General features: G+C 49.8%; 1 protein-coding gene across 1 annotated transcript in view; it reads right to left on the bottom strand.

Annotated features, from left to right (window-relative positions):
• Positions 1-27,952, bottom strand: part of LOC123749156 (uncharacterized) — a 546,434-nt gene that overhangs the window by 454,779 nt on the left and 63,703 nt on the right. Inside the window, exon 3 of the mRNA XM_069324597.1 lies at positions 25,010-25,711. Coding sequence (XP_069180698.1) covers positions 25,010-25,711 — 702 coding nt within the window. The remainder of the gene's footprint in view (positions 1-25,009; positions 25,712-27,952) is intronic.

Genomic DNA, 27,952 nt, shown 5'->3' with positions numbered 1-27,952 from the left:
TTCCATTTGACTCTGACACTAAAAAAGTTCTTTCTAATATCTCTGTGACTCATTTGGGCACTCAGTTTCCACCCGTGTCCCCTAGTGCATGTGCCCCTTGTGTTAAATAGCCTGTCTTTATCTACCCTATCAATTCCCTTGAGAATCTTGAATGTGGTGATCATGTCCCCCCTAACTCTTCTGTCTTCTAGCGAAGTGAGGTTTAATTCCCGTAGCCTCTCCTCGTAGCTCATACCTCTCAGCTCGGATACTTGTCTGGTGGCAAACCTTTGAGCCTTTTCCAGTTTGGTCGTATCCTTGACTAGATATGGACTCCATGCTGGGGCTGCATACTCCAGGATTGGCCTGACATATGTGGTATACAAAGTTCTGAATGATTCTTTACACAAGTTTCTGAATGCTGTTATGTTGGCCAGCCTGGCATATGTGTAATTACCTAAGTGTGTAATTACCTAAGTGTAGTTACAGGATGAAAGCTACGCTCGTGGTGTCTCGTATTCCCAGCACTCTATGTCATATAACGCTTTGAAACTACTGACGGTCTTGGCCTCCACCACCTTCTCACCTAACTTGTTCTAACCTTCTACCACTCTGTTTGCGAAAGTGAATTTTCTTATATTTCTTCGGCATCTGTGTTTAGCTAGTTTAAATCTATGACCTCTTGTTCTTAAAGTTCCAGGTCTCAGGAAATCTTCCCTATCGATTTTATGAATTCCTGTTACTATTTTGTACGTAGTGATCATATCACTTCTTTCTCTTCTGTCTTCTAGTTTTGGCATATTTAATGCCTCTAACCTCTCCTCGTAGCTCTTGCCCTTCAGTTCTGGGAGCCACTTAGTAGCATGTCTTTGCACCTTTTCCAGTTTGTTGATGTGCTTCTTATGATATGGGCACCACACAACCGCTGCATATTCTAGCTTTGGCCTAACAATACTTGTGAACAATTTGTTTAGTATATCGCCATCCATGTATTTAAAAGCAATTCTGAAGTTAGAAAGCGTGGCATTTGCTCTTCGCACAATATTCTTTATGTGGTCCTCAGGTGATCGTTTTCTATCTAGAACCACCTCTAGATCTCTTTCTTTATCAGAATTCTTTAACGATTTCTCACATAATATACAGGTTGTGTGAGGTTATCTTGAGATAATTTTGGGGATTTAGTGTCCCCGCAGCCCGGTCCTCGACCAGGCCTCCACCCCCAGGAAGCAGCCCGTGACAGCTGACTAACACCCAGGTACCTATTTTACTGCTAGGTAACAGGGGCATAGGGTGAAAGAAACTCTGCCCATTGTTTCTCGCCGGCGCCTGGGATCGAACCCAGGACCACAGGATCACAAGTCCCGCGTGCAGTCCGCTCAGCCGACCGGCTCAAATGTTCTCCTATTCCACATTCCATAACATGGCATTTATTAACATTAAATTCCATTGCCAAGTGGTGCTCCATATACTTATTTTGTCCAGGTCATCTTGAAGGGCATGAAAATCATCTAAGTTTCTTATCCTTCCTATTATCTTAGCATCATCAGCAAACATGTTCATATAATTCTGTATACCAACTGGTAGATCATTTATGTAGACAATAAACATCACTGGTGCAATAACTGAACCCTGTGGTACTCCACTTGTGACATTTCTCCAGTCCGATACATTGCCTCTGATGACTGCCCTCTTTTTTTCTATCAGTCAGAAAATTTTTCATCCATGTTAGAAGCTTACCTGTCACCCCTCCAATATTTTCCAGACAACCTCTTATGTGGAACTCTGTCGAAAGACTTTTTTAGGTCCAGATAGATGCAGTCAACCAAACCATCTCTTTCCTGTAATATCTCTATTGCTTGATCATAGAAACTGAGTAAATTTGATACACAAGATCTTCCAGATCGAAAACTATACTGTCTGTCTGATATTATATCATTTCTCTCCAGGTGTTCTACCCATTTAGTTTTGATTAGTTTTTCCAATATTTTGATTATTACACTTTTCAATGATACCGGTGTATAATTAAGGGGGTTTTCCCTGCTTCCACTTTCGTAGATTGGAACTATGTTAGCCTTTTTCCACACATCAGCTACAACTCCTGTAAACAGGGATGCCTGAAAAATCAGTTGAAGTGGAATGCTGAGCTCAGGTGCACATTCTCTCAGAACTCATGGTGAAACTCCATCTGGACCAACTGCTTTGTTCTTATTTAGCTCCTTGAGCATTTTTTCCACATTGTCTCTAGACACCTCTATGTGCTCTATGTTGTTCTCTGGAATTCTTATTGTATCTGGTTCCCTGAAGATTTCATTTTGTACAAACACACTTTGGAACTTTTTGTTTAATGTTTCACATATTTCCTTTTCATTTTCTGTGAATCTATTTCCCATTTTCAACCTCTGAATATTATCCTTTACCTGCAATTTGTTGTTTATGAATTTATAGAATAGACCTGGTTCTGTTTTACATTTGCCTGCAATCCCTTTTTCAAAATTACTTTCTGCCTCTCTCCTCACTGCCGTGTAGTTGTTTCTCGCATCTTTGTATCGCTGGTATGTTTGGGGGTTTGGCCTCTTCCTGTATTGATTCCATTTTTTGTGTTATTTGGTCTCTGGCCCTCTCGCAATTTCTGTTGAACCAATCCTGTTTCCTAGTTCTGCATACACACACACCTCTCTGCACACACAGAGAGATGTGTGTGTGTGTGTGTGTGTGTGTGTGTGTGTGTGTGTGTGTGTGTGTGTGTGTGTGTGTGTGTGTGTGTGTGTGTGTGTGTGTGTGTACTCACCTATATGTACTCACCTATATGTGCTTGCAGGATCGAGCATTGACTCTTGGATCCCGCCTTTCTAGCTATCGGTTGTTTACAGCAATGACTCCTGTCCCATTTCCCTATCATACCTAGTTTTAAAAGTATGAATAGTATTTGCTTCCACAACCTGTTCCCCAAGTGCATTCCATTTTTCTACTACTCTCACGCTAAAAGAAAACTTCCTAACATCTCTGTGACTCATCTGAGTTTCCAGTTTCCACCCATGTCCCCTCGTTCTGTTATTATTACGTTTGAACATTTCATCTATTTCCACTTCCCTGAGTATTTTATATGTCCCTATCATATCTCCTCTCTCCCTTCTTTTCTCTAGTGTCGTAAGGTTCAGTTCCTTCCGCCGCTCTTCATATCCCATCCCTCGTAACTCTGGGACAAGCCTCGTCGCAAACCTCTGAACCTTCTCCAGTTTCTTTATGTGTTTCTTCAGGTGGGGGCTCCATGATGGCGCGGCATACTCTAAGACGGGTCTCACGTAGGCAGTGTAAAGCGCCCTAAAAGCTTCCTCATTTAGGTTTCTGAATGAAGTTCTAATTTTCGCCAGTGTAGAGTACGCTGCTGTCGTTATCCTATTTATATGTGCCTCAGGAGTTAGATTAGGTGTCACATCCACTCCCAGGTCTCTTTCTCGAATCGTTACAGGTAGGCTGTTCCCCTTCATTGTGTACTGTCCCTTTGGTCTCCTGTCACCTGATCCCATTTCCATAACTTTACATTTACTGGTGTTAAACTCCAGTAGCCATTTCCCTGACCATCTCTGCAGCCTGTTTAAGTCCTCTTGGAGGATCCTACAATCCTCGTCTGTCACAACTCTTCTCATTAATTTTGCGTCATCTGCAAACATTGACATGTATGATTCCACTCCTGTAAACATATCATTTATGTAAATTAGAAAGAGGATTGGTCCCAGCACCGATCCTTGAGGTACTCCACTTGTTACTGTTCGCCAGTCCGACTTTTCGCCCCTTACCATTACCCTCTGGCTCCTTCCTGTTAGGTAGTTCTTCACCCATACTAGGGCCTTTCCGCTTACTCCTGCCTGCCTCTCAAGTTTGTATAGCAGTCTCATGTGCGGTACCGTATCAAAGGCCTTTTGGCAGTCAAGAAATATGCAGTCTGCCCAGCCTTCTCTGTCCTGCCTTATCCTTGTTACTTTATCATAGAATTCTAAAAGGTTTGTTAGGCATGATTTCCCTGTCCAGAACCCATGTTGGTGCTTGTTTACAAACCCAATGCTCTCCAGGTGCTCAACAAGTCTTAGCCTAATTATTCTTTCAAGTATTTTGCAGGGGATGCTTGTCAGTGATACGGGTCTGTAGTTAAGTGCCTCCTCCCTATCACCCTTTTTGAAAATCGGTACGACATTTACCTCCTTCCAGCAACTGGGCAATTCTCCCGACATAAGTGACTTGTTAAAGATCATTGCCAGAGGCACGCTGAGAGCCTGCGCTGCCTCTTTAAGTATCCACGGTGATACTTTGTCTGGTCCAACAGCTTTATTTGCATCCAGTGTTGTCAACTGTTTCATTACATCCTCTGCTGTCACCTCTATATCTGATAGTCTTTCATCTTGGGTAATCTCTTCTAACAATGGGAGCTGCTCAGGCTCGGTTGTGAACACTCCATGGAATTTTGCATTCAGTACGCAGATTTCCTTGTCGCTTTCTGTATATGCCCCTTCTGTTTTCCTCAGTCTTGTCACTTGGTCATTTACCGACATCTTCCTTCTTATATGGCTATGTAGTAATTTTGGTTGCTTTTTCGCTTTGACTCCAATATCGTTCTCATAATTTCTTTCCGACACTCGTCTTATGTTAATGTAATCATTCCTAGCTCTGTTACATCTAATCCTGTTGTCCTCTGTCCTTTGTCTTCTGTACTTCCTCCACTCCCTCCTGCTTCTCACCTTTGCTTCCTGACACTGTCTATTAAACCATGGGTTATTATATTCCCTCCTGCTTTTTTCCTTTATTGTTGGAATAAATCTATCTTCAGCCTCCTTGCATTTCAATATGACTTGGTTCATCATACCTTGCACTGTTTTTCCTCTAAGTTCTTCCTCCCACTGCACTTCTCCCAGGTAGTCCCTTATCCTTCTGTAGTCCCCTTTTCTGTAATCAAGTCTCCTTTCCCGGACCTCTTGTCCTTTGGTCACAATTTTAAGCTCCATCATGTAGTCAAAGACTAGGACACAATGGTCACTAGCTCCTAGTGGTATCTCATGTTCCAACTGCTCGATGTCTTCTACATTCTGAGTGATAATGAGATCTAATAGGCTGGGCGTATCCCCTCCTCTTTCCCTAGTATCTTCTTTCACATGCTGTGTTAGGAAATTCCTGTCAATAACATCTACCAGCTTCGCTCCCCAGGTCTCCTCCCCGCCATGGGGATTCCTCGTTTCCCAATCTATCTCTCCGTGATTTAGGTCCCCCATGACCAGCAGCTTCGCTCTCATTCTATGCGCTAAAGTTGCTGCCCTGTGCAGTTCATCCATACATGTCTTGTTGCTGTCCTCGTACTCCTGCCTGGGCCTTCTACTGTTTGGTGGGGGATTGTAGAGTATCAAGATTACAATCTTCTTCCCATCCACTGTCAGAGTTCCATGTATGAAGCTTGTGCTTTCATTGGTACCCGGATTTTCCAGCTCATCAAACTTCCATTTCCGCTTTATTAGTAGTGCCACTCCTCCTCCCTGTCTCTGTGTCCTTTCTTTTCTTATCACCTGGTACCCCTCTGGAAAGATTGCATCCGAGATCATGCCATTTATTTTAGTTTCCACTATTGCCACTATGTCTGGGTCTGCCTCACTAACTCTTTCTTTTATCTCTTCTGCTTTATTGGCTACCCCATCAGCATTGGTGTACCAAACCTTGAGACTCTTCTTGGAAACTCGGGTGTCAGAGTTCCCCCTTTCACCAGGGGTCTGGGGGGAACTGGGGGGTGTCTGGGGGGCAAGTGGGGGCTGTGGGGGTGAGTGGGGGGGTGCTAGGGGGGTGCCTGGGAGTGCCTGGTAGGCGAATAGGGTCTGGGCATCTAGGGGGGTAGGAAGGGCATAATGGGTCTGAAAGTTAGGGGTCTGAATAGCATAGGGGGGTTGAGAAATAGAGTGAGACTGAGAGTCAGATAGAGGTTGAGAGGTTGGGGGGGAGAGGGATACTGAGGGCGGAGAGCTGAGATGAGAATGGAGCATGGGTGCTGGGAGTGGAAGAGAGGGTATATTAGTTAGGGGGGAATCGGGGGTAGGTGGGGGTTTTGGGGGGGAAGAGGGAGATGGGGGAAGGTGTTAGGGGGTCACAAGGTGAGGGGGTTAAATGTGGGCTGGAGGTGCATAGGAGGGGTGAGGGTTGGGTGGGGTTTGGGGGTGAGTGGAAGAGGGGTGCACTGGAAGCTGGGATGGAGTAGATGGAATTGAAGTCAATGGGGTAGAAGGGGCAGGGGAGTAGGCAGGGGGATGGGAAGGTGGGTTTGGGGAGGGCATGGCTTGACCCACTGGGGTCGCTGACAAGTGTGATGTAGCAGGGGCAGGGGAATCGTTGGGGAGGTGCAAATGTGGAAGGGACAGGGGGGTTTTGGGAGGCTGAGGCAGGGGGGATGTATAGGAGGGCTGAGTTGGGGAGGATGCGACCTGGGAGGTGACCTGGGAGGTGACCTGGGATGTGACCTGGGAGGTGAGACTACCCGAGAGGCTAGTTCGGTGTCGTTGTTGCCATCTATTTTTGTGGGCTATTTGCTCATCTTTCGTCATAAACCTCTCTATAAACACATTGTAATGGGTTTCACTTCCTCTGAGTAAATGCTTGGTCCTCATTATGTACTCCACTGCCTCCTCATTGGAGAATTGCACCAGAACAGGTCTATTCTTGGTACAATTGTAAGGTCCAACCCGTCGATTGATATCCACCTCGTGTTCTGCCATTCCTGCTCCAATACACCTCAATATCTCGTGCAATTCGTATTTTTCTGTTTCTATTCTCTCTTGTCTTGTTGGTGCCCTAGATTCGAATAATCCATGTATTATAATAGACCGTCTCCTCAGTAATTCATTGTCATGCTGGTAGCCTGTCCCCTGGGGATTCCCCATCCCAACCGCAGTCACTAACCCATCCCCCACTAATCCTCTATCCCTAGCCATGCTGCTAATCCTTCCTAATTCGTTTGTGATACGAGCACATTCCCTCTCCCAGTCCTCTCTTCCCTTCCTAATCTCTTCCTGAACATAGAGCATAAGTTCTTGTTTCTGCCTCTCTACCGCATCCTGTATTTGCTGAAATACCTCACTTTTAATCCCCTGGATTAGATCCTCCAACCAATCACTCCTTCTCTCTACAAATTTCCCTATTAATTTGTCTATAAATCTGTCCTCCTCCTCATCCCTGCTGGTGATTGACCTTGAACCCCTTCTAGTCATTGCAGTAACAATCTAGCCAAAAAGGCGCTCCTCAATACCTTGCACAATCTGCTAACACAATAGGTGAGTGAATCTCCAATCGTCGTCCCACGTGGTGGTAGAAGGGTTGCTGCCGGAGGTGAGGTCACGCGGTCAGAGGTCGGTGAGGTCTGCTTCCACACTGCACAATATTTCCTCAACTATTTTGAATTACGCTAATTAAACTGTTTTTTTTCACTACCTTATGGCTCTGGTCAAAACCCAAGGTTTTTTCATTCACTTGTACATTCACTTATAGTCTTTTTCACTTCGAAGTTGCCTGATTACCCCTCCTACTCCACTAGTGAACCAGGAGCTCCCAACCCCACGTCCACCCAACACGATGGTCACAAGACAAGTGTGTGTGTGTGTGTGTACTCACCTAATTGTACTCACCTAATTGTGCTTGCGGGGGTTGAGCTCTGGCTCTTTGGTCCCGCCTCTCAACCGTCAATCAACTGGTGTACAGATTCCTGAGCCTATTGGGCTCTATCATATCTACATTTGAAACTGTGAATGGAGTCAGCCTCCACCACATCACTTCCTAATGCATTCCATTTGCTAACTACTCTGACACTGAAAAAGTTCTTTCTAACGTCTCTGTGGCTCATTTGGGTACTCAGCTTCCACCTGTGTCCCTTTGTTCGCGTCCCACCAGTGTTGAAAACTTCATATTTGTTTACCCGGTCGATTCCCCTGAGGATTTTGTAGGTTGTGATCATGTCCCCCCTTACTCTTCTGTCTTCCAGTGTCGTGAGGTGCATTTCCCGCAGCCTTTCCTCATAACTCATGCCTCTTAGTTCTGGGACTAGTCTAGTAGCATACCTTTGGACTTTTTCCAGCTTCGTCTTGTGCTTGACAAGGTACGGGCTCCATGCTGGGGCCGCATACTCCAGGAATGGTCTTACATATGTGGTGTACAAGATTCTGAATGATTCCTTACACAGGTTCCTGAACGCCGTTCTGATGTTAGCCAGCCTCGCATATGCCGCAGACGTTATTCTCTTTATGTGGGCTTCAGGAGACAGGTTTGGTGTGATATCAACTCCTAGATCTTTCTCTCTGTCTGTTTCATTAAGTACTTCATCTCCTATTCTGTATCCTGTGCCTGGCCTCCTGTTTCCACTGCCTAGTTTCATTACTTTGCATTTACTCGGGTTGAACTTCAACAGCCATTTGTTGGACCATTCACTCAGTCTATCCAGGTCATCTTGTAGCCTCCTACTATCATCCTCTGTTTCAATCCTCCTCATAATTTTTGCATCGTCGGCAAACATTGAGAGGAACGAATCTATACCCTCTGGGAGATCATTTACATATACCAGAAACAGTATAGGTCCAAGGACTGACCACTGCGGGACTCCACTTGTGACGTCTCGCCAATCTGAGACCTCACCCCTCACACAGACTCGTTGTCTCCTGTTGCTTAGGTATTCCTCTATCCACCGGAGTACCTTCCCTCTCACTCCAGCCTGCATCTCCAACTTTCGCACTAGCCTCTTGTGTGGCACTGTATCAAAGGCTTTCTGACAATCCAAAAATATGCAGTCTGCCCACCCTTCTCTTTCTTGCCTTATTTTTGTTGCCTGGTCGTAGAATTCAAGTAACCCTGTGAGGCAGGACCTGCCATCCCTGAACCCATGTTGATGCTGTGTTACAAAGTTCCTTCGCTCCAGATGCTCCACTAGTTTTTTTCGCACAATCTTCTCCATCAGCTTGCATGGTATGCAGGTTAGGGACACTGGCCTGTAGTTCAGTGCCTCCTGTCTATCCCCTTTCTTGTATATCGGGACTACGTTAGCTGCTTTCCAAATATCTGGCAGTTCCCCTGTTGCCAGTGATTTGTTATACACTATGGAGAGTGGTAGGCTCAGTTCTCTTGCTCCTTCCTTTAGAACCCAAGGGGAGATTCCATCTGGGCCTATAGCCTTCGTCACGTCCAACTCTAGTAAACACTTCCTTACTTCCCCACTGGTAATCTCAAACTCTTCCAGTGGTTCCTGGTTAGCTATTCCCTCACTTACCTCTGGAATTTCTCCTTGTTCTAAGGTGAAGACCTCCTGGAATTTCTTATTCAATTCCTCACACACTTCCTTGTCATTTGTAGTGAATCCTTCCGCCCCTATCCTTAATCTCATAACCTGTTCCTTTACTGTTGTTTTTCTCCTAATGTGGCTATGCAACAATTTAGGCTGAGTCTTTGCCTTGCTTGCGATGTCATTTTCGTATTGTCTTTCTGCCTCTCTTCTCATCCTGACATATTCATTCCTGGCATTCTGGTATCTTTCTCTGCTCTCCAGTGTCCTGTTATTCCTATAGTTTCTCCATGCCCTTTTACTTTGCTGCTTAGCTAGCCTACATCTTTGATTAAACCATGGGTTTCTCATCTTCATTTCTCTGTTTTCCTTTTGGACTGGGACAAACTTGTTTGCTGCGTCCTTGCACTTCTGCGTGATGTAATCCATCATATCTTGGGCCGTCTTTCCCCTGAGCTCTGTTTCCCATGCTATATCTGTTAGGAATTTTCTTATCCCCTCATAGTTTCCCTTTCGGTATGCTAACCTTTTGGTTTCGGTATCCCTCCTCGAGTTCAATAACCCTTCTTCAATCAAGTACTCAAACACCAGTACACTGTGGTCGCTCATTCCTACTGGGTCCTCAAAACCGATTTCTCTTATGTCGGAGTCGTTCAGAGTGAAGACTAGGTCGAGTCTCGCTGGTTCGTCATTGCCTCTCATCCTTGTGGGTTCTCCGACATGCTGCGTTAAAAAGTTGCTTGTCACCACCTCCAATAGTTTGGCTCTCCACGTATCCTCGCCTCCATGCGGTTCCTTGTTCTCCCAGTCAATCTTTCCGTGATTGAAGTCGCCCATGATGAGCAGGTGGGATCTATTTCTACAGGCAGCAGAGGCTGCCCTCTCAATTATAGTGTTAACTGCCTTGTTGTTGTTTTCATACTCTTGACTGGGTCTCCTGTCATTTGGTGGAGGGTTGTATATTACTGCTACTACTATTCTTGGTCCTCCCATTGTTATGGTGCCTGCTATGTAGTCTCTGAACTCCTCACAGCCCGGGATGGCCATCTCCTTAAAACTCCATTCCCTTCTCATGAGTAGGGCCACTCCGCCTCCTCCTCTACCTTCCCTCTCTTTCCTTATTACTGTATACTCCTGGGGAAACACGGCATTCGTTATGATTCCAGAGAGTTTTGTTTCAGTGAGTCCGATTACATCTGGGTTAACTTCTTGTGCTCTTTCCCTTAGTTCACTTGTCTTGCTTGTGATCCCATCTATGTTCGAGTACATCACCCTGAAACTGACTCTCTTCTGCTTCTTTTCTGGGGGGGACCTTTGGGATCTGGGGTGAGTGGGAGCTGGGGGGACCTGGCACGAGGGGATTGGTGGAGGAGGGAGGGCTTGGGGTGGTGGGGGAGAGGGGGAGGGTACAGGGGGTGGATAAGAGGGGGAGGGTACAGGGGGTGGATAAGAGGGGGAGGGTACAGGGGGTGGATAAGAGGGGGAGGGTACAGGGGGTGGATAAGAGGGGGAGGGTACAGGGGGTGGATAAGAGGGGGAGGGTACAGGGGGTGGGTAAGAGAGGGAGGGTTGGGGAAGCATGGGGGGAGGAGAGGCTGTGGGGGATAGGGGAGATGGGGGGGCTTGGGGGGAGAGAAAAGGGTGGAGGGCTTGGGGGGCGTGGGGGAAAAGGGAGGGCTGAGGTGGGTGAGGAAGAGGGGAGGGTTTAGGGGAGTGGGGGAGAGGGGAAGACTTAGGTGGGGTGGGGGAGAGTGGGGGGCTTAGGGGGGAGGGGGAGAATGGAGGGCATGGGGGTGGGAGAGACGGGAAGGCATGTGGGAGAAGGGAGGGCATGGGGGATGGGGGGGAAGGGAGGTCCTGGGGAGAGGGGTGAGGGGAAGAAGGGGGGTGAGTGGGGGGAGGGGGGTGGGTGGGGGGAGGGTGCCCTAGGTGGGTACTTAGTGGGGGGCTGACAGGGGATGGGGCAGGTTGGGTGTCTGTTGGGTAGAATTTGGGGGTGGTGCCCCAATCCCTGTGGCTGTTGCACTGTTTGAGGAGGGTTCTCCACTTCCCTCTGGGATTGTAGGGTTCTGGGTTGTGGTACTCTGATTTCCTTCTCTCTCCCTGCGCTCCTTCCTCGCGTCTGCTGTCCGTATTCTCTCTTCCCTTGTCATATCCCTCTGCAGGAATATTTTCTTGAACTTCTCTACACCTTTTAGACAACACTTCCTTGCTAGCAGTTCCTCTTTCGCGATTTCGCTCATGAAAACCACCTTTATCATTCGGTCTCTGTCCTTGTTGTACTTTCCAAGCCTGAAAACCTTTTCAACATTTCGCTCAGCTCCCTCCATCCTTACCTCTTTAAGGATCTCTTTAATCATGTTTTTGTCCTTGTCTCTCCGCTCCTTTGGTCTGGTCCCTGTTTGTTCTTCAATGCCTGCTACTACTACTGCTCTATTTCTCTCTATCAGCCGGCTAGTACATCTAGCTGCTTCCTGAGAGGAAGCCACTTCCATGGCAACTTCCTTAACCGCAGACCTAGCTTCAGGGCTCTTTTTAAGCATTTCAGCAAATGAGATCTGGGTTGTGGTGGTCCCCTCCACAGTAGCATTCCCATCTCCCTGGGGTACGGTTTGTGCCTGGTATTGTGGAAGAGTCTCCTTTAGGTATCTTATCTCCTCCTTTGCTGCCCTTAAATCATCTTGCAGGTTGGCTACTGTCTCCCTCATTACCCTCAGTCCTTCACTGAATTCATTCTGCATTTGCTGGAGTACTTCCTTCATCCAGGCTTCCTGTTCCATCCCATCCTCTGTGTTTGTTTCAGTTGTGAATTTCCTGCGTTTGGCAGTCAGAGTTCGTCTCCCTTCCATGATTTCCCTATGAGTGTGTGTGTGTGTGTGTGTGTGTGTGTGTGTGTGTGTGTGTGTGTGTGTGTGTGTGTGTGTGTGTGTGTGAAAAAAGACAGCTTTGAATGTATTGAAATGCCATTTTCTGGGTGAGTCCCGGAGGCTCCCCAGACCTATCCAGTATGATATGAATATCCCTAACTTTGGCATCAGTCAATGTGGGTGGAGTTCTAGGCCTACTGGGGACCACGAGCCAAAACCTGGCCCCCCTCAGAGAGGCACAAAGAGTAATGGCCTGTAGATTTTGGAGAATTCTATATCTGCCATCGACTGGGACAGGCACCCTGAAAGGTAAGCGCCCCAAAACAAACTCCTATTCTGGTTAAAAAACGAAAATAAACAAACAAGTGGACAGAACTTCCCAAATTATAACGAGCAAATGAGCATGACGTCACACGAGCCGTGCCGCATGTCTGCGCAGTTCCCCCCTCCTCAGGAGGGGAAAGCGGGAGCCCCAGACCCTCCGTGCCGGTGATCCACACCCCAGTTCTGAGGCTAGATATCAACATACGCAAAAACCTCCGACCAGAGGGAGAGAGGGTTGCCGGGGAGCCTCTGGGACTCGCTCAGAAAATGGCTTTTCATTACATTCAACACTGGTTTTCAGGGGGTAGCCCCTACGGCTCCCCAGAGCTACTTCACCAAAGACGAAAAAGAAAAGGGACTTGCCTAGGAGGCGGTCGGTGCTCACATCTCAACTCAAAGTCAAGACAGGCTGTAGCCGCCGACCCAAAGTGACACAGGCCCGACAAAGCCCAGGAATGTTAATGAGGTAGCATGCAGCCAGGACCCTGTTCAACCACCAAAAACCCCGTACCCGAATGTCAGCCTAGGACATGTTCCCATAGATGGCAACAAGAGCAGCAAACTTACGAACGTCATGGGCACAGGGATAGACCACAGGCTGGCTAGACTTAATAACAATGCGGACGACCTGAGAGACCCGTACCCGCGAACAGGGAAGAAGGGAAACTGGATCAACCCAAAGCGCGTCCCTGGACACAAAAGCCATGGCACGCAAATAATGGCTGCAACTGGACACAAAACATGATGCACCCCCGGCCTGACCAACCAAGCATCAACAACCCAAGGACTCCTCCAGAAACCTGCAGTCTCATTGTTCGCCAGAAAAGAAGGAGACGGCTGCAAACGAACAAACCTATCACCACAACCAAAAGAGCAGAAACCCCTGTGCCGTAGGAGAGCATGAAGCTCTCCAACCTGACCCCCAGAGGCCAATGCCAACAGGAAAAAGAGCCTTAGAAAAACAATCCTGAACTGAAGGGGCCCACAAAAAAACGAGGAGAAGAGAGATAGGAGAGCACTCTGTCCAAAGACCAGGACCGCTCAGGCTGCACATGAGCAGGCCGGATGTACTCACCTAGTTGTGTTTGCGGGGGTTGAGCTCTGGCTCTTTGGTCCCGCCTCTCAACTGTCAATCAACAGGTGTACAGATTCCTGAGCCTATCGGGTTCTATCATATCTACACTTGAAACTGTGTATGAAGTCAGCCTCCACCACATCACCCCCTAATGCATTCCATTTGTCAACCACTCTGACACTAAAAAAGTTCTTTCTAATATCTCTGTGGCTCATTTGGGCACTCAGTTTCCACCTGTGTCCCCTTGTGCTAAATAGACTGTCTTTATCTACCCTATCAATTCCCTTCAGAATCTTGAATGTGGTGATCATGTCCCCCCTAACTCTTCTGTCTTCCAGCGAAGTGAGGTTTAATTCCCGTAGTCTCTCCTCGTAGCTCATACCTCTCAGCTCGGGTACTAGTCTGGTGGCAAACCTTTGAACCTTTTCCAGTTTAGTCTTATCCTTGACTAGATATGAACTCCATGCTGGGGCTGCATACTCTAGGATTGGCCTGACATATGTGGTATACAAAGTTCTGCATGATTCTTTACACAAGTTTCTGAATGCCGTTCGTATGTTGGCCAGCCTGGCATATGCCGCTGATGTTATCCGCTTGATATGTGCTGAAGGAGACAGGTCTGGCGTGATATCATCCCCCAAGTCTTTTTCCTTCTCTGACTCCTGAAGAATTTCCTCTCCCAGATGATACCTTGTATCTGGCCTCCTGCTCCCTACACCTATCTTCATTACATTACATTTGGTTGGGTTAAACTCTAACAACCATTTGTTCAACCATTCCTTCAGCTTGTCTAGGTCTTCTTGAAGCCTCAAACAATCCTCTTCTGTTTTAATCCTTCTCATAATTTTAGCATCGTCTGCAAACATTGAGAGAAATGAATCGATACCCTCTGGGAGATCATTTACATATATCAGAAACAAGATAGGACCGAGTACAGAGCCCTGTGGGACTCCACTGGTAACTTCACGCCAATCGGAGGTCTCACCCCTCACCGTAACTCTCTGCTTCCTATTGCTTAGATACTCCCTTATCCACTGGAGCACCTTACCAGCTACACCTGCCTGTCTCTCCAGCTTATGTACCAGCCTCTTATGCGGTACTGTGTCAAAGGCTTTCCGACAATCCAAGAAAATGCAGTCCGCCCAGCCCTCTCTTTCTTGCTTAATCTTTGTCACCTGATCGTAGAATTCTATCAAGCCTGTAAGGCAAGATTTACCCTCCCTGAACCTATGTTGGCGATTTGTCACGAAGTCCTTTCTCTCCAGATGTGTTACCAGGTTTTTTCTCACGATCTTCTCCATCACCTTGCATGGTATACAAGTCAAGGACACTGGCCTGTAGTTCAGTGCCTCTTGCCTGTCGCCCTTTTTGTATATTGGGACCACATTCGCCGTCTTCCATATTTCTAGTAGGTCTCCCGTCTCCAGTGACTTACTATACACTATGGAGAGTGGCAAGCAAAGTGCCTCTGCACACTCTTTCAATACCCATGGTGAGATCCCATCTGGACCAACAGCCTTTCTAACATCCAGATCCAGCAGGTGTCTCTTGACCTCCTCTCTCGTAATTTCGAACTCTTCCAAGGCCGCCTGGTTTACCTCCCTTTCTCCTAGCACAGTGACCTCACCTTGTTCATCTTCTCCTCTCATTCTTGTTGGTTCTTTGATGTGCTGGCTTAGAAAGTTTCTTGTTGCCACGTCCAGCAGCTTAGCTCTCCATGTTTCTGGTCCTCCATGCGGGTCTCTGTTCTTCCCTATCTATCTTCCCATGGTTGAAGTCTCCCATAATTAGTAGTCCAGATCCATTCCTGCTAGCAACAGAAGCTGCTCTTTCTATTATGTTAATGGTGGCCATGTTGTTTCTATCATATTCCTGTCTAGGTCTTCTGTCATTTGGTGGTGGATTATATATGACTACGACTATAATTTTTTTCCCTCCATTTGTTACAGTACCTGTTATGTAGTCACTGAAACCTTCACAGCCCTGAATATCCATCTCCTCAAAATCCCAGCCTTTTCTTACCAGCAGAGCTACACCACCCCCACCTCTTCCTTCCCTCTCTTTCCTCATAACATAATAGTCCTGTGGGAACACTGCATCTGTTATTGTTTTCGTGACCTTTGTTTCTGTGAGGGCTATTATGTCTGGGTTTTCCTCTAGTACCCGTTCTCCAAGCTCATTTGCTTTATTTGTAATTCCATCTATGTTAGTGTACATCGCTTTGAGACTCACTTTCTTCTGTCCCTTCTCAAATCGCCTCCTTGGTGAGTGTTCTGCTGTTCCATGGGTGTGAGGACCTGTGAGGTGGATAACAGGGTCTCAGAGGATACTGGGATGAGGGGCGGGGGATCCAGTGAAGGGGGAGGGACAGGGAGGGTATGGGGTGAAAGGGGAGGGAGGACAGGAAGGAACGGGGGGAAGGGAGGACTCGGGAGGAGGGGAGGGGTAGAAGGGTGGGAATTGGGTGCGGGGGGAGGAAGATTTGGCTGAACATTTGAGTGGGGGCAGGGAGGGTTTGGGGTAGGGGGGTTTTCTATGCAGAGGAGGGAGGCGGGGTTGTCCTCCCTTCTGGTGTTACTGGGTAGCTGGTTGTGGGTTCCCCCCTCGCCTCTGGGGGGTGTTGTGTTGGGAGCTGTGACTTCCTGGTTTTCCCCTCTCACCCTGCGCCTCTTCCTTGTTTCTGCCGCCACGGCTCTCTCCTCCCTTGTCATGTCTCTCTGGAGGAATACATTTTTTAATTTTCCCATGTTTTTCAGGGAGCTCTTCCTTGATAGGATCTTCTCCTTTGTGCTCTCGTTTGCAAACACTATCTTTATCATTCGGTCTCGGTCTTTGTTGTACCAGCCTAGCCTGAAAACCTTCTCAATGCTATGCTCAGCCCCTTCCATGTCTAGTGCCTTTAGTACTTCATGTGAAACAACGCGCGAGACAGCTTGCGAAACTGTACAGAAGTTACATCTATACCGAAAGCAAGCTGCAGCGGCTCCGCCAACGACCCACGATACGAGGCAACAGTATTCGGCATAAGAGGACGGTCCTGGAACAACCACAAGAGAAAGAACACCACCACCCAAACTGAAAGGAAAGTACAGAGACGAAGAGTCAAAAAGAACCGGAAGGATCGCCAGGAAACTTCATACTGCCGCCGAGAAGAAGCCCGCAGGTGGGAAACCATTAAAGAAGCCACTTGATCACCATACAGATGGTGATAAACCAGAGTCAAAAACACCAAATGCGAAGACTTGAGGAGAGGAGTGAACCAGTCTCGTAACGGACCAGGCCGATCTATTGAAAGAGGCGGAGCCACGGAAAACCTCCGGATTCGGACACCGGGAAAGCAGCGCCTGAAACTACGGCTGGGCCAGCCACCACAGGGCCAAGAGGACTACTTGCCCCTGTTAAGTCTCTAAGCAAGCCAGAACCTGGAGCAACAGCTGAACCGGGACAGAGGTACAGGAACCACCACACCTTCCACCAGTCCTGGTGGAAGGTGTCAATCCCGATGGCCTCATGGTTGGGGAAGGGCGCCACATATAACGGAAGATGCCTCGACCACACCGACGCGATGAGGTTCACCTGAACGGGCACCGGAACTTCTGGCAAGCCAACTGAATGAGTCAGCATCGACCGTCCATTCCGTGGACAGGGGAACGAACCGGGATAGGCCGTTCACCTGGACATTGGACCCCCCCCCCCGGGAAGTGAACCCCCAGGAGAGCCAGACTCCGAGAACTCAGCAGACGAGTCGCCTGAAGCGACCAACCCCAAAGAGCCAAGGACTGCATCGAACCCCCTCAATTCAGGCAATGAACCACCAGGGAGCAGTCCGAATGGAGCCGGATCGTCGATCTGCGGGCGACCTGAACCCTCCGAAGCTCGAACCCCACCGCAGCGAACACCCACACCGTGCTGTGGGCCCAACGGAAGTACGAACCCCACTGCCCCCGGCTGCCCTGGTGAGCACTGGTCACAAAACCCCAGCCGAGAAATGACGCTTCCATGAACACATCGAGCGATGGCTTGGATAGGCGCCAAGGCAATGAACCCGGAAAAAAACCCTTAGAGGAAGCTGACAATGCAGCAGCTGACGTAAGGCCCCCCCGGGGGTCGAACCCAGCGATCGCATGAGAGGCGAAAGGAACGTCCCCAAAGGAACCAGAACAGCCGAGAAAGCCAAACCCGACTGGTGAGTAGACCATCATCGCAAAGTTCAGACTCCAACACAAACCCTCGAGCAACCTCCGAGTGACCAGGGAACCCGCCAGAAACAAACACACACGGGACTGCAGCTGAAGGAGAGACTCCAGAGGGAGAGACAAGGAAGTGGTCTGAGATTCCCATACAAGACCCAGCCAGGTCTGAACCTGGGAGGGAACCAGATGGGACTTCTGCCAGTTCACCAGGAACCCTAACCCAGCTAGCTGGAAAAGCACTAAACCCCTGGCGAGCAGACACACGGACCAACTGGGAGCCCAAACCAGCCAGTCGTCAAGGTAGGCCAACACCTGAACACCTAACAGACGCATATAGGTCACCACGACTCGGGTAAAGAGTGTGAACATGTGAGACCCCAGGTTCAACCCGAACGAGAGGCAACGAAAGCAGTAACTCCGACGCCCCACAACAAAACCAAGCCAGTCCCTGAACCCAGGATGAATCAGGACATGCCAATACCCGTCATTGAGGTCCAAGGACACCATCGAAGCACCCGGCTCCACCAGCAGCCGGACCTGGGGCAGAGTGGTCATCCAAAAGGAGGGGCAGGAAACCCAGGGGTTCAGACATGCCAAGTCCAGAATGAACCGCAGGTCCACACAGTCCCATTTCGGAACCAGAAACGGCAGGAAACCCACCTGAGAGACGTCGTCATTTCGACCTCGCCCAAGCTCACTCACTCCAAGACGACCTGACAAAGCGCAGGAGAAGAGGCCTGCCCTGCCAGCCCCTAACCCCCCCCCCCCCCCTAAGGAGGAGGAGCCACCCAACAGCACCACAGGCCTCGAGAAAAAATGCAAAATGGCCGATGCCCCTTATGAGAATCAGACCTGCGTACAGAGCGATCACCGCAAAAAGATCACCAGGTTGCACCTGGCTGCACCAGGTGCAGCCGTGACCGAAGGTGGCACCGCTCCAAAACTGGCACCTGTGGCCTACCCGAGCAGAACCACGAGCCCTGGCACGACCCCTCTGGGAAGAACCCACCCGGGAACCCCGGAGAACCAACAAGTCAGACATTGGGCAGCAGCTGGAAGAAGCTGCCTGCATATATTGCTCGACCGCAGAGGCCGCAAACATCAAAAGACAAAAGGGCAAAGACAGTCTAAGAGCCAGGGCCCAAGCGGATTCTACGGAGGAAGCGAAAACCACCTGTCAGCACAAGAGACGTGCAGCGAAAACCACGACAGTGCATCCCGCAGGATAGTCGCAAACAACTTCAAAAGTGCAGACGACACACGACCAGCCGAGACCAAAGCACCAGACCCAAGGAACGGCCCCAAGCGCCTCCACCACATCCTCAAGCCAATCCGAAGACAGCTCCAGGAGGGAAAAGAAACGCAGGACTGAAGTCAACAGACCACGTGTGCGCAAGCCCTCAGCCACAAGCGCAGCCAACAGGCCACGTGTGCACAAGTCCTCAGCCACAAGCGCAGCCAACAGGCCACGTGTGCACAAGTCCTCAGCCACAAGCGCAGCCAACAGGCCACGTGTGCACAAGTCCTCAGCCACAAGCGCAGCCAACAGGCCACGTGTGCGCAAGTCCTCAGCCACAAGCGCAGCCAACAGGCCACGTGTGCACGCAAGTCCTCAGCCACAAGCGCAGCCGACAGGCCACGTGTGCACGCAAGTCCTCAGCCACAAGCGCAGCCAACAGGCCACGTGTGTGCAAGTCCTCAGCCACAAGCGCAGCCAACAGGCCACGTGTGTGCAAGTCCTCAGCCACGAGTGCAACCGACAGGCCACGCATGCACAAGTCCTCAGCCACAAGTGCAGCCGACAGGGAAGGAACCTGCACGTGAAGCTGAACCGTGCCAACATCCAGCAGAAGGGCCGGAGCAAAAAGGCACTCATTAAGGTGCTCAAAGTCGTCCCCCCAGGTAAACCTGGACCACAGTCAACGCCTCGCGCCACTGAAGTGTGTGAGTACGACAGAAGGCTTCCCAAGCATCCAGCGAGAACAAAGGGCAGTCCATAAGCCAGGACGAACCCTGAACCTCATAACAAACCCGGTACAGAGACGAAGCCCCAAACCTGAAAGAAGATAGATCCATTATGGAGGCATACTCCGGGTCGTGCAGGAGGTAAGCCGCAATGGCCGCCCGCACCTCAGCAGGCGAGACGCGGGAAGCTGAAAACCTCTGGAAGGACGGAACTGAAGGACCTGCAAGGACACGGAACCGAACCCGGGGAGGTGCCGAACCTAAATCCAACTCGTACGCAGAGGGGGGAAAGGAAAACCCCACTCCTTGTAACAGTAAGCCTCACTTGTAGAGTGTTCCGACCCTCCAAGGGTCCAACGGGGCCCAAGGCCCCCAAGCCAGCTCCTCCCCAACCCTGGGAGCCTCCACGTCAGGCCTCGGGAGCGAGTCGTCCTCCAAAGCCCCGGTCTCAAAAGAAAAAGCCGGGGCGGCCAGAATGGCAGAAAGAAAATGGGCCCAATGGTCAGACCCTGGAGCTATGGCTGGAGGAACAGACTTGAATGCCTCCATCTCCACCCCGAAAGGGGCAACCCCCGAAACCGCCCTAGTCTCAGAAACCTCTGAACCCTGCCCTGACCCCGAAGCCCTCAGACACTTATGAGCCGGAAGCAGGGGGTGGGTGGGTGAGGAACTGAATGAATTACAGCAGGGAAAGAACAAGGGGGCGCAGACTGAACCAAGGTCGAAGTGACCAACACCCCAAAGTCTGGGTCCCTATAAGCAAAACGGGGCAGCCTCAGGGCATCTGGGAAAGCAACCAACCGAACACGTTGCAACAACCTAAACCTATCCTGCAACGTGCGAGCCGCCTGCACCCCGAACAATGTCATCTGTAGATTGGGTGAATTGAGTCACAAACAAGTAACAAATCTCGAAGGACTCCGAGTCGAATGTGTCACCGACTCAACAGGCAGCATGACGGAAGCAAAAACAATAAGCGTCGCCCTGAGACAAGGGGGACAGAGCAACCCTCAAACTCGCACATAGCGAGAGGAGACTCAGGGGTCACATCCATCAGACCCGAGTGCCCCCGCGGAGTTTCCCAGGGCCACTAGACTGGGTCTGCTAAAAGGTCTGCTACAAAAGAACAAGCGGCTCGGGGCGCTAGCAGGATCGGCGGACCCAGTGGTGGTGGCAGCGGCTCTCCTACCCGCGTTCCAAGCGAGAATGCGTCGATGGGTAGACCCGACCACGGCCGCTGGAACGCCTTCCAGCAGGACGACCGAGTGCGCTAGGAGATGGAAGGCAAAACTGTACAGCATGGTCGATGGCGCTGGCCTCGCTTCCTCTTGTGAGGTCCCATCCTGTCACAAGTGGGTTGCGTCCGGCACCTGTCTGCTAAGCGGAGGAGATTTAGCTCACGCCATCCAAATCAGAGCAAACGCTGTTGCCACGCCGTCTAGGGCAGCCAGGGGTAGACCCGAGGCTTCTGGTCTCTGTGATGCTTGTCAGAAACCAAGAACCCTGGGCCACATATCCCAGGCTTGCCACAAGACACACGGGGCTCGGGTGAAACGTCACGACGACATCACCCGGTTCGTAGCTGGCCACCTGCGGCAAAGAGGCTTTGAGGTGGAGCGCGAAGTCCGTATACCAGATGGAGGGACCTTCTGTAAGCCTGACATTATAGCTTGCAAAGGTGACAAGGCCTTCATATTAGACACCCAGGTCTCAGCTGATAACTTCCCACTCTCCCGTCCACATCAGAGCAAGTGCGACAAGTACGGCACCCCCGAGATCCTGCAGAAGGTCCGGGAGTATACCGGAAAGCATACAGCATCCGCCTCCTAAATAACCCTTAATTGGAGGGGTGGATGGTGCAAGGAGAGTGCGCATGGTCTACAAGGTATGGGTCTCACCAAGAGCGACCTCGAGATTTGCTCCGTGAAGGCCCTGACCTGGACATATTCAATATACAGAATATGGTCCAAGGCCACGTCAAGGGGCAGGCCCCCCTAGCCCCGGGATCACTGTGCACAGGGTGCATAAGGGTCAATATAGTCACGCTTAGGTGAACCGCAGCCACGATAGCTGGTAGCCAACTATCTAAGCAGTTTCGTCATCTGGAGTACCACTTCTCCTAATGGCGTCTCACAAGAGGGTGGATGACCTGGCCGGAGCCCACGAGTAGGTAAGGCGGCGACCGGAGGGACCCCATGCGCATACATGATAACCCTCCCGCTCCGGGGCCTTGTTAGGAGCATCCACTGTGTCTAGTTTTCCATGTATGCCGACGTCAAGTCATCAACCCTGCCGATTGGACAGCCTGCTGCTTTGGCCTTCAGCGTTTGTTCTTTTTTAAATGTTATACTGTGCACCCCTACCTATGTGTGCTGTGTCCCATATAGAAAAAACCAACTACAAAAGAATTTTCCATTAATGTTTGTTTATTTTCAGGTTATTATTATGTATTACTGTATTAGTATCATCTTAACTCTTGTGGGTGTGATGAGATCTGCCATACATGTTTATTTTAGTTTGTGTTTGTTAGGGTATTAGGTATGCTTAGCGGTGCCGTCTCGCCATGCCCTGTGGCTGGGGAGATCGGTGCCCTGAAGCTACATAAAAAACCCTATACCCCCCCGAAGTGGCAAGGGGAGTTAGGGGACAAAAAAATAATCCCAGGCAATGTACTGCTAACCAGCACCTAAGCGACCAAACAACACTGCTCAAGCTGAACCCCCGGGACGTGTCGACTCACGAGGGCAAAGCAGGGGGTACCACCAAACAAAAGCAACCCCTAGTAAAATGGGAAAGTAATACCGAGGCAGACCCCCCCCCCCCACCAATCGAAAAAAAAATCCTCGCAAGATGGCAACGTACCAAAAGGGAACAGAGCCGGCTGTTGTTATAGGTGAAAACTAGCTGTGCAGAACCCCGCACCCCCTACAAGTGCAAATTCTACCACTTACCCCAAGGTAAACAAGGGCGGGAACCCCCCCCCCCCCTCCTCCCAAGCACTCGGGGCGGTCAGTCGCTGAGCAGCAAAAGACCAACAGAGGTAGACCCAAGGTGACTTCTGGATGATAACCCCAAGCCCCAAGGGCGGTACTTACAGGGCACTTAGGGAAGGGAACCCTAAGCGCATGCAGCACGAGCACCTTGGAATAATACTCCCAGCTCGCATGCCACCGTAAGAGCAGCACTGAACCAAAACATAGCACAACACAAGAGTCAGGAGCTGGAGCCACACGACTGCAATGCATCACACCAGCCGAAGAACTGGGGTGTGGATCGTTGGCACGAGGGTCTGGGGCTTCCCCTTCCCCATCCCGGGGAGGGGGGGGGGGGGAGCTGCGCAGACATGAGGAGCAGCTTGTGTGCCGTCAGGCTCGTTTGCTAGTTTTCATTTGGGGAGTTCTGTCCACTCGTTTGTCTATTTTCGCCGTTTTAACCAAAACAGGGGTTTGTTTTGGGGTGCTTACCTTTCTGGGTGCCTGTCCCGGTTGATGGCAGATATAGAATGCTCCAAAACCACATGTGCATTTCTATAGGCCATTGCTCTTCGTGCCTCTCTGAGGGGGCCAGGTTCTGGCTCGTGGTCACCGGTAGGCCTAGAACTCCACCCACATCAACTGATGCCAAAGTTAAGGATATTCATGTCAGCCTGGATAGCTCCGGGGCCGTAGGGGCGCTCCAAGAAAAAAATTAATTAGTAGTTAGTAACAGTTGAGTGATTGACAGTTGAGAGGCGGACCGAAAGAGCAGAGCTCAACCCCCGCAAGCAAAACTAGGTGAATACAGCGTAGTGTACACTGAGTGCTGACCACAGTGTAGTGTACACTGAATGCTGACCACAGTGTAGTGTACACTGAGTGCTGACCACAGTGTAGTGAACACTGAGTGCTGACCACAGTGTAGTGTACACTGAGTGCTGACCACAGTGTAGTGTACACTGAGTGCTGACCACAGTGTAGTGAACACTGAGTGCTGACCACAGTGTAGTGAACACTGAGTGCTGACCACAGTGTAGTGAACACTGAGTGCTGACCACAGTGTAGTGAACACTGAGTGCTGACCACAGTGTAGGGTACACTGAGTGCTGACCACAGTGTAGTGTACACTGAGTGCTGACCACAGTGTAGTGAACACTGAGTGCTGACCACAGTGTAGTGTACACTGAGTGCTGACCACAGTGTAGTGAACACTGAGTGCTGACCACAGTGTAGTCTACACTGAGTGCTGACCACAGTGTACACTGAGTGCTGACCACAGTGTAGTGTACACTGAGTGCTGACCACAGTGTAGTGAACACTGAGTGCTGGCCACAGTGTAGTGAACACTGAGTGCTGGCCACAGTGTAGTGAACACTGAGTGCTGACCACAGTGTAGTGAACACTGAGTGCTGACCACAGTGTAGTGTACACTGAGTGCTGACCACAGTGTAGTGTACACTGAGTGCTGACCACAGTGTAGTGTACACTGAGTGCTGACCACAGTGTAGTGTACACTGAGTGCTAACCACAGTGTAGTGTACACTGAGTGCTGACCACAGTGTAGTGTACACTGAGTGCTGACCACAGTGTAGCGTACACTGAGTGCTGACCACAGTGTAGTGTACACTGAGTGCTGACCACAGTGTAGTGAACACTGAGTGCTGATCACAGTGTAGTGAAAACTGAGTGCTGACCACAGTGTAGTGTACACTGAGTGCTGACCACAGTGTAGTGAACACTGAGTGCTGACCACAGTGTAGTGAACACTGAGTGCTGACCACAGTGTAGAGAAACACCAAGATGACAGTTGACTTTATTAATAAAAATGTTTCAGGCTTTAAAACAAAAAGTTTCCTATATATATAAAGTTTACTCTCATCTTGATGTGTCTCCATATCATCCTATATATATAAAGTTTACTCTCATCTTGATGTGTCTCCATATCATCCTATATATATAAAGTTTACTCTCATCTTGATGTGTCTCCATATCATCCTATATATATAAAGTTTACTCTCATCTTGATGTGTCTCCATATCATCCTATATATATAAAGTTTACTCTCATCTTGATGTGTCTCTATATCATCCTATATATATAAAGTTTACTCTCATCTTGATGTGTCTCCATATCATCCTATATATATAAAGTTTACTCTCATCTTGATGTGTCTCCATATCATCCTATATATATAAAGTTTACTCTCATCTTGATGTGTCTCCATATCATCCTATATATATAAAGTTTACTCTCATCTTGATGTGTCTCCATATCAAAAGTGTTTATATAGAGGCAATACTACACTCAGTTGGGTGAGAACAATGTGACCTTCAGCAGCATACCTTCACTGAGGTGTGGACAGTGTTGACATCTGGGAAGAGTTCCTGGCACTTCTGGAGCCAATCTTCTACCTTCATGCTGCACTCATCAGCTGTGTCTATGGTTGTGCCAACCTCCTGTGCTGTGTTGACTGTGTCGAGGCTCCCCAACATGGCCTGCAGCTGAGTCTTCCCTTCCTCTCCTTGTGTTGTCATATCCACCACACTGGTATCCTCCAGTTCCAAGAGCTTCATTGCTGACTTGTTCTCCTCTACCAGAGCATAGAGTCTGTCCTGGAGCTGGAGGTGTTGAGTCTTCCAGTCCCCCAGCTGCCCCCGGTACTCACCCAGCTGGGACAGTACCTCTTCACAGCTGGTAATGAGGCTGCTGATGCTGCCCTTCTGCTCCTCCACCATGGAACGTAACTTCTTACTGATGCCTCTGGTCGGAGCTTTATTGGGTTTTGTGGGTACCGTTGTCACTGGCACAACCTCCATACCTTTTAGTTTTCTGATAAAGGCCTCCATACCATAATTGATTAGGAACTGAGTAGCAGCTGTGGCAGTGTGCTGGGCACGGCAGCTGGGGCAGCTCAGCTGACCATTCTTGATAGCATTGTCAATACACTGGGAGCAGAATGTGTGGCCACAAGGCAGAGTGCGAGGTCGTAGCAGAGTGTCATCATAATTGTTAAAACACACTGAACATTCCTCTGGGTTGTAATCCTGTGGATAAAGAATATTTGGTTAAGTTACATGTATTTACAACGAAAAAAAATTATTTTCTGTGCGAGTCCCTCCGGTTCTCTGGAGCTATCGGATTGATATGCGCATATTAGTCCGGGGTCATCAGTCAATTGGAGTTTAGCCTACCGAGGACCACAAGCCAGAACCTGGCCGCCTCAAAAAGGCAAAGGGAGCAATGGCCTATGGAAACCCCATGTATTTGGGGACATTCCATATCTGCCATCAACTGGGGTTAGCACCCAGAAAGGTAGACATAACAAAACAGACCCCACATGGTAAGAAAAATTGCAACCAAAGACCGAATAGAGAGGCAGATTCCCCCCCCCCCCCCCCCCATCTAAAGAAACAAGCAAACATCATACACACCGCCACACCACTTGTCCACGCAGCCCTCCCCTCCCTGGGAGGGTGAAGGGGGAGCCCTGGACCTCCTGCGCCGGTTACTCACACCCCAATTCAGAGGCCGAGAATCAAAAACAAAATGGAAACCGCCGACCGGAGGGAGCGAGGGTGCCGGGGAGCCTCCGGGACTCACCCAGAAAATGGCGTTTCATTACATTCAACGCTGGTTTTCTGTGTAGAGTTCCTCTGGCTCCCTGGAGCTACCGAACGCTGAAGCCAGACCCGACCCAGTGAGTAAATCGGCAAGGGGAAGGTCAGACTCCTGCACAACTGCTCGAGCAACCACCACATGACCCGGTAAACCCCCCCCCCAAACAGCAGAAGGCACGACTGCAGCAGCAGCAATGCCTCCGGAGGGGAGACACAATGAAGTGTTCCGAGAGTCCCTCACAAGGCCCAGCTGGGTCCGAACCTTTGGATAGAATCAGATGAGACTTCCTCCAGCTCACCAGGAACCAGAATCCAATGAACTGGGAAAGAATCATCCCCCTGGTAAGCAGACAAGCAGACCAGCTGGGAGCCCACACCAACCAGTTGTTGAGATAGGCCTACACCTGAACCACTAGCAGATGCAGAAGGGCCACCACGAACCGGGAAGACAAGTGAATATGCGAGGCACCAGATTCAACCCAAAAGGAAGGCAACGAAAGCGGTAAGCCTGCCCCTCCACCATAAAACCTAACCAGTCCCTGAACTCCAGATGAATAGGGAGGTGCCAATATACATCCCGGAGATCCAGAATCACCAACCAACAACCCGGCTCTAACAGAAGCCAAACCAGGGACAGAGTAGTTATCCGAAAGGAGGGGCAAGGAATCCAGAGGTTCAGCAGGACATGTCCAGAATGAACCACATATCCACACAGTCCCATTTCGGTACTGGAAACAGGCGGGAAACCCACCTGAGGGACAAGGTCTTTTCGACCACTCCCAAGCTCACCCACTCCAAGATGACCTGACAGAGTGAATGGGAAGTCAGCCCCGAATCCCCCGGTAGAAAGAGGAGCCACCCAATGCCACCACAGGCCGGATGACAACCCAAAAAAAAACACAAATCATGGGATCAGGCATGAGCAAACAGCACGTGTCTCTGCCCCCCCCCCCCACCAGCATCCTGGTAACGGGGCAATATCTTGAGGTTATCTTGAGATTATTTCGAGGCTTTAGTGTCCCCGGCTCCCGTGGGGGCAACCCACGAAAGAGCCAACACCCCGTACGAGAAGGTGGTGCCAGTTCAAAAACTAACAACAAGGCCTACCTCGACCTGCAGAGACCCGAACCCTGGCACGATCCAGCCGGGAGCACGAGAACGTCGACCCGGATCACCAACAAAGCAGAAAGAGGATGGCAGCAGCAGAAGCTGCCAGGAACTGAGGAACAACCTAGACTGCAAACAAAACAGACAAAAGAGTGGAGAAAACCCCAGAGCTGGGGCCCAGGCCAAAGCAAGACAGCCGTCTGCAAGCCAGGAAGACCCAGGGACCGCCCCTCAATAGAGGTCGGGCCAGATTAGAGGCCAAGACTGGGCCACACCGGAGGAAACCACCAAGGGCCACCCAAACCTGTACAAGAGAAATTTGAGAGGAAAATCTCCGGGAGACAAAACCGAAGAACCCAAAGGAAACTGGAAATGAACCTGAACCCAAAACGGAGCCCGAAGCACCACAACTTTTGGCGGAAAACGTACCCTGGAAAAGAAACAACAGGCGGCCATAAAACATACTATTACTCATATACAAATAATCAAACACACATTTACATATACACACGGCTCCAGGAGAAGTAAAGTGATACCTCGGCTCACAAATGCCCCTCTTTA

The sequence above is a fragment of the Procambarus clarkii genome, chromosome 14, assembly GCF_040958095.1.
Source record: "Procambarus clarkii isolate CNS0578487 chromosome 14, FALCON_Pclarkii_2.0, whole genome shotgun sequence".
NCBI classification, from domain to species: Eukaryota; Metazoa; Arthropoda; class Malacostraca; order Decapoda; family Cambaridae; genus Procambarus; species Procambarus clarkii.
The sequence above is the reverse complement of the archived record's forward strand: the minus strand, read 5'-3'. Positions and strand labels throughout refer to the sequence as shown.